This window comes from Neolamprologus brichardi, chromosome 23 (genome assembly GCF_056152115.1).
Source record: "Neolamprologus brichardi isolate AB-2024 chromosome 23, ASM5615211v1, whole genome shotgun sequence".
NCBI classification, from domain to species: Eukaryota; Metazoa; Chordata; class Actinopteri; order Cichliformes; family Cichlidae; genus Neolamprologus; species Neolamprologus brichardi.
In genome coordinates, this window is record NC_142125.1 from 8,314,587 (window position 1) to 8,325,143 (window position 10,557).

Below are 10,557 nucleotides of genomic sequence, written 5' to 3' on the forward strand. Positions count from 1 at the left end.
TATACTTTACAATAATTCATGTGGGAATTTTTACAATTCTAAAAGAAGATAGGCACCGATCTGAATCTAGATATCGATTCAAAGACACGAGTAATACTGTAGCCTACTTTATCATATTCGTATTTTTCAAGTTCAAAACGAAATAAAAACATGTTTATCTTATTTATTGATGATTTTCTGATGGACGTGATACAACTTTACTCACTTCCTGCTTTACATCCATCCTTCAGCCTGCCAGAAGCACCTCGTTCCGCCAACCTGTTGCGGCAATCAAACAACTTTTACGCGCGCCGAGCTCCAGTGACGCAGTCAAGTGTCAGCACGAGAGGCGGGTGTTTGACACGAGCCTTCATATTTCTCTGACGTGAGATACAAGCTGTCAGAAGAGCAAGAAGTCAAAAGACAAAAGACACCAAAGGCCAGCCAAAGAGAGAGAGATGAGAACCTTTCAGAGCCAAAGTCAGCGCGGAGCCTTCAGCACCCTGCACAGCCTCAGCAGCAGCGCCATGAGTCCACTCCGCACGGCCAGCATCACCTTCGCAGCCCTCCTCATCCTCACCATACCAGTCTGCCAAAGTAAGTCAGCTTATTTCCTTATAAGCAGGTTTATTCCTAATTTAAAAAGTTAAAGAATAATGTCTAAATCTATCTATCTATCTATCTATCTATCTATCTATCTATCTATCTATCTATCTATCTATCTATGCAAGGATAAAGGAAGTTTTACATTTTTTAGACAAAATGTAAAACTTACCAAGTAAGCTAAGAAAGAACAAAATAAAAATGATTTGTGATAAAGAAATTTAAATATTAACTTTAACATGAACTTCTTGTCTATGTTCTGTATCAATATTACCTGGATTTAGTTTATGTTATTATAAATGCTTTAATCCAGTAAAGTGTTGGGGTAAATGAAAAGATAAAATAAATAGGTCAATATCTAAACTGCATTTTCAGTCAATCCGTTCATCAGTCTGTCCATCATTGTCATTTAGAACTGATATAATATCAAACTGTACAAGACAGTTTGGTGAAAGGAAAAAAAATCTTAAACCCCTGACTTTTTGTGTTTATTAGCTCACAGAAAGTAACAAATGACTGAGATGTACTTAGATGTAGATTGACAGTCAGTTCTCCAGCTGTCGGAGTGATCTGTGAGTTTGCGCGTAATCTTTTGCAGTCAGTGTCAGTGCTGGAAAATGTTGACTTATTGTCTTCTGCAAAGGTCATTCTCCAAGGTGAAGGAGTTTACAAAAGATTTTACTTTGTAGATCAAAAATAGACTTACATTTATATGTGTTGTGAGGAGTTGGGTTTGTTTTACCTTTATTGTAAGGGCAACATAAGAGGTAAAAATAAATACAGAAATAATAAGCAAGCACTTACACAGTAAAATAATGCTGAGATAGTAATGAGCATAAAATTAGTCAAGTGAGAAAAAGTCAAATTGATTTTCATCATAAAAACATATTCAATTAATTTATAATTTCTTCAGAATATAGAAAAGTGTTCTCAGCTATTTGCCTAATGTGGTAAAACATTTTAAATGTCAGTTTTTTAATTACAATTTTATTTGATGGGGATAATACAGTTTAACATACTTCTGACACTGACTTGCTGTACAGAGAGTTTTTTATTACTCCTAGTTGAATATTTATATACAGGTATTTGAATACATTTAAAGATTTTAGTCTCATAAATACAGTCTAAAGGACTAACACATACATAATACATATTATTATTATTGTTGTTGTTGTTAATAATAATAATAATAATAATAATAATAATAATAATAATAATAATAATAACAACAATAATAATAATAATAATAATAATAATAATAATAATAATAATAACAGTTCCTGTTCTTCCTTGGTTTTAGCTGACCCCTGAATCATAGAAATGACAAATTGGGCAAGGGAGAAAAACTGTAAATCGGTTGCGTCAGTTTCTGTATTAACTGTATATTGTATGTGTTTCTGTATGAAACAAAAAGGTGCTCCAGCAGATCTTCAGCAGGCAACAGCAGATCAGGGGCAGCTACTCAGAGAGGTAAAGCACACTGATTTATTCTTTTTAATCATTTCTGTTGCTGCACTCCTCCACCATTCTCTGTGTTGCTTTGCAGATTGATGCCATATGCTCATCCTACCTCTCTGAAGACCTGAGGTTTTTGGTGAGTTTAATCCTAAACAAGTAAAATGATATAGTTTATTTAGACATATATTCTATCTATCTATCTATCTATCTATCTATCTATCTATCTATCTATCTATCTATCTATCTATCTATCTATCTATCTATCTATCTATCTATCTATCTATCTATCTATCTATCTATCTATCTATCTATCTATCTATCTATCTATCTATCTATATTTTAATAACTTGAAACATTTAAACAACTCTCTGGTCTCTTTCCAGGCATCTGATGTCTTAGGAGAACTCTGTGTGTTGATGCTGGTTCAGAAATCAAAGGTACCTCAGAGTTGTTTACTTGAAAAGTAACATGAAACACTTTTGTTTTGCAGAAGTTGGTACACAACATTAAAACATTAATTATGGCATTATGACAGAGTTCACAAAGAACGACCAAACCATAACTCAGAGAATTCACAGTATGAAGCCTTTGGACTAAGATACCCTGCTTTCCCTATCCAATGCAAAACACTATGAAGACTGTACGTGGAACTATAAAGACACAAATACTGTGCAACAGTCATAATTTTTAAAGGACCTATTATGCTCTTTCTCCAGTCTGATGTCTTTAATCTTGGACTCTACAAGAGCAGCTTTGCATAATTCATAATTTAAAAGGATCTTATACTGGGATTTGGTGCCGGCACAAGCAGTTTCATATTCCACCGGCTTCCTGTTTATCGAGATCTTTCTGATTGGCTGCTCCTCGTAAGCAGCATGTGGGTGGAGCTTCAGTGCTCACAGCTACAAATGCATGAGATGACCCTCCCACTAACATCATAAAATGTCAACGGTAAAAAAAAAGACATGCAAAAGACCAAAGACTAATTTAGTTGTCAATATTTCATTGTGTGTTCAGGAGCTGAATGTGAGAGAAAAAAGCAAAAGGGTAAGTAGATGTTTTCTCACACTTTAATGCTTTGCCTTATATGGCTATCATTATAGATTAAACATTGCACGTGTTGTGCTGGTTTTTGAGTAGGTTTGGTCGTTATTTTTATTTTTATTTATATATATATATATATATATATATATATATATATATATATATATATATATATATATATTCCTGCCCTCTATGTGCAGTTTTTGTTTCATTACTCTAGACCACAAGGTTCTGTCTTGTCAAAGGGAGGGGTAAGTTAAAAGATTGAACTGGATTGCTGCAGAATGCTGCTTGACCTAAAGAAAACACCTCTTTTGTTTTACAACTGAATATGCACTTCTTCTTGTGACGCCTCTTAATCGACTGAATTTAGGCCTATCAGAGCTATTAACACCAGCAATTAAAAGTACCTGCACGTCATGCCCCTAACCACAAATGCATGCCAGACCAACACTTGGAAATGTAAACATGCACAGTCCTAAATATGTACATATGTATGATAAAATATTGCCCTGTGTTTGCTCTGCATGTGAAATACCTACAGATCATAGATTAGTAGGAGGCTGTGCTTCATGATCGCACGAGAACCTGGATGTATTAGGGTTAGCGATCCTTCCTGTCTGCCCCTCATACCTGACACCTCACACAAATGTTGTATCAAAAGCAAAGGGGATTGTGTCTGAAGTTGCAGATGATATTTTAGCGTGCAATTTTATACTTAACTATAAGGAAAATATGTCATCATTTATTTGTTTGTATGTTTGTTTTTGATGAAGATGAATCCTTGTTCATGTTGTTTCTGTATGCAAAAGACTTTCTGGCCGTTTACCACATAACAGAACTCAAGCTAGATGATGCAGGGAGCCTTTTTCTACAGCTAATATAAAATAGAATGATAGATTTAAATTGTCAAATATTATACTCAGTGTGAAAAACAGATGTCATTATTATTTACAAACATCATATTTATTTTCCTCGGTGTGCATTTATGGTTATTGAAGCCAGCACAGACAGGAAACATCCTTCAATGCACATGCAGCAACTTTTACTGAAATAACACAGCATTTTGCTTCGGTGACACATGATGCTGTTCACTTTCTCACTCCACCATCTCTGTGATACGGAATGAGACACAGAATGTGATCTATTTACACAGGCAACACACTTTGCTGCAGTGAGGAAGCATTTGTACGTTTGTATTTCTGTGTAGCATGTGTTGAGAGAAAAAAAAAACGTGTTTTTCTCTTTGCCTTTGCACATTCCATAGTCTGTACTTTCTTTTTTGCTGTTATTCATGTGTGTGTATCTGCCTGTATCTATCTATGTGTCTGTATATGTGTATGTTTGTCAGTCCCCTCAGTTGCACCCTCTTCTGCGTCTAGTTTCCCAACTAAATACTAGAAGAGAGAGAGGACTCACAATGCACGTATGTACCGCTCACATCTGTTCTCCACAGCCACTGACTGATAAAACAAAGAGAAATACGAAAGAGCTGATGAATAGATGATAATAATTGCAGCAGGCACGATGAAAGCAGCTCCACTTTTGTGCGCTTGCTGCAAATGTTTATAGTGAAATGTGTGTGCTCCATTCTGTAATTGATTTCAGTGTGTTTATCCACATCCTGAGCGTCCATGTCAATCATGCTGTTGCATATCTGAGAGCTCTCCTCACTCTGTGCAAACTCACTCCACATTAGTTGTTCTTTCCCAAGCTGAGAGTTATTATGGTCTATAATTGGTGTGGCAAGCCAGGTGAATTCCTCCCCCACTTACTATCAAAGCACTGACAAACACAAAGTGGACGCCGATAAAACGTGAGCAAGAAACGTGGAGAGTGTGTGTTTTCAAATCCAGATGTGAGTCTTTGAGTGGGTACATGTTGGTGGTGAAGAGGCGCTGTAGACAACACTAAGAGCAAAAACTCAGAAACTCTTTTTTGCAGGTGGCTAAATTGTGTGTTTTTTTAAATGTTTTTACAGGCCGACCTCCAGGGACCTGGAGGAATCCAGAGCAGAGGCTACTTTCTCTATCGGGTATGTTTACGTTTGTGCCACTAAAAAAGGAATTAAAAAGCCTACAAAATAGGCAGAATTTGAAATTAAATTAAAAATTGTGTTTACACTTACAGCCACGGAATGGGAGAAGATCCTTAGAGTATGAATGAACTAAAGGTAAAAATTCGGTTATAGTTTTTTTCCTGCCTTCATGTTATGTTTGAAAGATTAAGTAATTGTACGTGAAATTTAGAGTAGAAGAAAAAGCTCCAGGAGTTTATTAATGATTATGTGACTGTGCTAAAATAAGCTAAAATATCAAAAACCCAAAGGCACTTTCATGTACAGTGCGTTTTGGTATACACGTCTTCAACAATTATAAAAATATATCCATTCCATAAAGGCATTTTAATTTTACACGAAAAGAGAGTGCTTTGGAGTTTTTGTGATATTTATCCTCTTGACGTTTGTACTAGACTCGTAGGACCGCGTTTATATGCAGTTTATATGTCAAATGCATGTATCTGTATCTTCTAATCTTACACATCCTGCATGTGTTTTAGAGTCTCCACCTCTGAAGCTTAGTGTACAGAGACAAAACAGACCCTGAGACCCAGGCTGCTGCACCGCCACTGAGTGATCCAGACACCAAACACATCCCTCTGCCTCTGCTTTATAGTGATGTTTGAATGTACACAATGGATATTAATTAAAACACTATTAGTTTATCCATATTTTGTTTTGTGTTATTAAAACTGCTATCTGTGGCTGGGTGTAGTTGTGTAATTTTGTTTCAGTGTGATTAGTCCTATTTCAGTACATTTGAAAACAGTGTAAAATAGAGTGAAGGAGTGAATTAAGATTTTACATAAAATAGTAAGAGTAATTTAAACATGAAAACGGCTTTGTTTGATGTACAGTTGTATAATGTGTAATTTTACTAATAATAAAGTTACAGATGGTAAAGTAAGTTCCTCCTACTGCAGAAGCCTCAGGTGTTGAGGCTCTGATACTAAACCAGCACTATATCTGATTGGTTATCTGGGGGGTTGCCTGGGTTTTTTCTTTGTTGTTCTCCACCTTTTGTGGTGATTTTTCATGTGTGTGACATCAGACAATTTATTAAGTACATCTGGAACTCCACCACCAGCCTGAACCACTGATAACTACGCAGGTTGGAACCATGCTTTCATGTTATTTACACCAAATTCTGACTCTACTCTCTGCATGTTCAGCAGAAATCAAGACTCATCAGACCAGACAATGGCTTTCCAATTTTTATTGTCCAGTTTTTGGCCACCTGTGTGATTGTAGATGACAGCAGTGACACCTGGTGTGGTCTTCTGTCGATATCATATGCTTCAATATTCAACATGTGAATTGAGAGATCTTCTTCTGCATTCCTTGGTTGGAATGAGTAGCCATTTGACTTAGTATTCATCGGGAAGGCGGTCTGGTCATTCTCCTCTAATCTCTGACATCAACAAGGCATTTCAACCCAGAGAGTTGCTGATCATTGGATATTTTCTCTTTTACAGATAATCCTTGGTTTACAGAGGAAGGTGTGGTTAAAATCCCAGCGGATCATCTGTTTATGGAATACTCAGTCCAGCCCATTTGGAAATAATAACCGTGCCACATTTAAAGTAACCTGAATTCCCCTTTATTCCCATTCTGATGCGCAACATAAACAAATAACACGACCATGTCTACGTTCCTAAATACATTGAGTTGCAATTGACTTATTAGATATTTGGATATAAGGTATTAGATAATTACTGGCAGGATTTTATTTTATTACTTATTTGGTCCATTAAAAGTGCAAATTACCAACCACGGAACACGAATGTGTAATTACTACTATCAACAGTAGATGTCGCTATCATCAGCCAGTTAAAGCCTCTTTCTTTGTATTCTGTTTTCGATGGTGGTGAGTCGCTTTAAAGAGGAAGGAAATGTATATAATGATTTTTACGCACTGTATAGATCTATAAATAAGTACATTCCGATTATTTTACAGAGAGTTACTCACCTTTACCGGTGAGATAAGTGAATGAATTTAAAAGTGTTCAAATTCCTTTAGTTCATCGTGAAATATTATTGTTATGGCCTATCTTTATCCAGGCAAGTCTCACTGAGATGAAAAAAACAACAACACCTCTTTTTCAAGAGTAACCTCACTATAATGATCGAGGGCAAACACTGTAATCAGTCTTTTGGGTATAAACAGTGACAGCACCATAAACAAGAATGTGTTTACCTTTAAGGCTTAATTAGTGTGAGAACCTAAAAAACAGAAAGAGCAGTTGTGTAAAATACCACAGGATCTCTTGCCAAGTCAATAAAATAAAATCCAACTGCAGCATTTCACGCAGGACACCAATCAATAGCCTCCAGAAAGGCTATTTCTTCTGTGTAATCAGTGGGTTCCGGCCAGACTGAAGACTATCATCGCATAACTGGAAAAACGAAAAACGTTTTTTGACCAAATTGCCCGTCTGCCATCCTTCCTTAGAGATGAGCACATGTCAGCAAGAAATCATATAATAGCCTTTTTAATCGTTTTAGTAGCTTTGAAATTGTAAATAAATCTCTGTGGTAATTTTTCTTATTGCTGCCTCTGTATGTTTGCTTAAATTTAAGACGCTTGCAGGGGAGGCTTGAAGAAGACGCAGACTGTGATAAGGTGATAATGCTGTAATTTATAGGGTTTATAAATTACAGTATTGTTCTTTGTCCCTGGCTTTTCATTATTAATCTTAAAACCGTTTTAAAGATAATTTACTATGTAAAATCTGTTTGTTTTATCCTGAATAGTTAAATTTCTAAACCATTAATACTTGTGGTCCAAACCAAACTTAATGCTCTGCTATAGACTGAGTTTTAAATGTTATAATTTGTTGGGGTTTGCAGTAGCCTAGGTATGACAAACTTAGGCGAAGTGTCAACTCTTTCTAATACGTTTTGCAATTATTATTATTTTTCCTATTTAAGTTAGAATCGTTTGGTGTACTATTTCATGTTTATTGCGTACAATTTCGGAAAGATTGGTTGTTTCTAATTCCTAAAGATCAGAAAAAACTGTAATATCTCCTTCAAAGTATCGGAAAAGCGCCACACATCCTTAACGTGGCCAAAAGTGGCATTGCAGGGTTTGCTACTTCCTGTTGTCATGGAGATGAGTACCCCGGAGTTGGCCGATAAACATAAAGACACACGTCCAAAGGGCAGACAGAGATAATTTATCGACAAATAATCCTGTCTTCAAACAAACTTGACACAAAGAACAACAACGACAAATAAGATATAAAACAATGACATATAAAATTACAACAATAGCTTTTATTTTGTCCCCTGGCTGTGAATTACCGCAAAAGTCACATATGTGTCTGCTTGAGAAAACTTAGAAAGCGTAGGCCAAATGCAAGCGGAATTTATATTCTTTAAACAAACAAACAAAAAACACTCCTATGCATGCAAATCTTCTTTGGACATCAAACTAAAGAAGGAAAATTATTCAAATGACTAGTTTTGAAGTATGCACAACCTGAGTTATTACTTTTATTAGTTTAGTCACAGTTTTTTTCCAAGTGTGGTCGTTTTAGTTTAGTTTTCATTGTTCCATAATGTGCTTTTTTGAGTTTCAGTTTCAATTTTAGGCTATAGTCTTAAAATAAGGGGTATGTGTCAAGTGCAAGATGTAAAAAATTTAGTACTAACATTTTAAGGCCTTTGACTCACAGTAATATAAAGACCTCAGTCTCAGTAAACACACACACACACACACACACACACACACACATATAATTCATTTTACTACCTATTTAAACTGATTATGTTTGGTTAACTTGAACTGATTTGCATATTAAGTAAGCTTCACTTAAAAGTGTAGTTTCACAGTACTCATTTCTATTATTTCAGGTTGAGTGTGAGGCCAACATTGTGATGTGAGTGATGGGAATGCATCAGCATGAGAAAAGCTGCTAGTTGTTAGCTGAATACTGTGCATTTCTTTTTGTTTCTGTTCAACTGTGTCCACAGGTTTTGTTTTATTACCATCAGCCACGTCATGAATGTTGGCTGGTTGGTGGCTATCACTGTGTTGGTGCAGAGAGGAGTGACAAGGTATTGCATGCTTTATGTAAAAATAAAGCCGGATAGACGTCAAGCTCTTGACATTCAAATTTTTGCAAAGTAAAAGTAATGCAGAGACCTGGTTTTGATTTTGTAATAGGGTCACTCCATCTCAGCTCATCAAAAAAGGGGGAAAAAAGAAAGAAAATTCCCCACAAGTTTCCCTGAAAAATGACAAAAAGAATCCAGTGGAAAGATTTTAGGGTTAGAGGAGGTGTTTATAGATGTCTTTCTAGCTCTGTGTAATATGGGCTTAGGCTATGTGTAATAAAGGTATATGAAAAATTCACAATGGGAAAATGAGAGTGATCATCAAAAGGCAATTAACAGAAATTTGCTCTTCTTTCTAAAAAAGATTATTTGGAAGTGACAGGGTGTCATACCTGGGGAATAACACTGAAGATAGATGAATTTCTTCTGCAAATCAAATAACAATTGTACCTGCAGAATTACGATTGTCACAGACTTTCGTGTTCGCTTGAGCTAGAGAGTTGAGTCATCATAGTAACATTAAATCATGGTAACAGATATTTACCCTAAAGCAATGGACCTATAACTTCATGTTTATTAGATAATGGAATTTAAAAGTGGCCCTGCTGTAAAAACAAACAAACAAAACAAAAACAGGAAGGACTGGAAACTTTGCAGTATTCCAAAGAAGTGTCGCTTACTCCTGGAATTTCTTTTCCAGTAAGTCTTAAAAGTTCAAGGTGGGAGGAATTTGGTGGACTGACAGGGAATAATTGCATAATGATCTTATTTCTTTAATCACATTCCTACATATAAGCTCACTCCCTTCCAGCTTAGTTTATTTTCATGTTTATTTAATTACTTACTTATTAGATGTCAAAAAAAAAATCCACTAAAACATTTTTTTCTTCTTAAAGGTTTAACAAATTCAGTATTTTACCTATTTTATGGCCAGTCTATTAAATATGCCATAATCAAGTAGACTTATCAAAGTTAAAGACGCATTAAAATACTATTGTCAACTCATTATTTACAAGTTATTTAAGTTTAAAGCTAGGAGAATGGCGACTGGAAAACGGAAAACATCTGACTTGTCCTCAAAGGCATTTTGAATACACAGTAATCAAAATACAGAGACGTTAATCAAAAATATTTAAAGCAAAAAAAAATAATTAATTAATCTGTCGAGCTGGAGGATATAGTTACTTTAATTTTTTGGACTTCTCTATTAACTTTTTACGGGTAATGTAATGTAGGTAAATCTGGATTTGGATCAGGCCTCTCCAACCAGGTGTAATTTGTGTGTAAACAGTGGATCTGTAGGGAGGTAGGCTCTCTTGGCACCGTTTCCAGCTCCAGTGAGTCTGCCTGAG

General features: G+C 35.6%; 1 protein-coding gene across 2 annotated transcripts; it reads left to right on the forward strand.

Annotated features, from left to right (window-relative positions):
* The first annotated feature begins 400 nt into the window (after positions 1–400).
* On the forward strand, positions 401–5,749 carry nmu (neuromedin U). Of its 2 annotated transcripts, XM_087836518.1 has the most exons (10): positions 401–576; positions 1,997–2,052; positions 2,129–2,176; positions 2,424–2,477; positions 3,058–3,087; positions 3,285–3,335; positions 4,436–4,510; positions 5,066–5,119; positions 5,215–5,257; positions 5,644–5,749. In XM_087836518.1, the coding sequence occupies exons 1-9, from the start codon at positions 438–440 to the stop codon at positions 5,248–5,250; spliced, it is 543 nt and encodes a 180-aa protein (XP_087692644.1). In that variant the 5' UTR covers positions 401–437; the 3' UTR covers positions 5,251–5,257; positions 5,644–5,749. The 2 variants fall into 2 exon arrangements, with proteins under 2 accessions (XP_087692644.1, XP_087692645.1); XM_087836519.1 differs by lacking the exons at positions 3,285–3,335; positions 4,436–4,510.
* Positions 5,750–10,557: the final 4,808 nt, after the last annotated feature.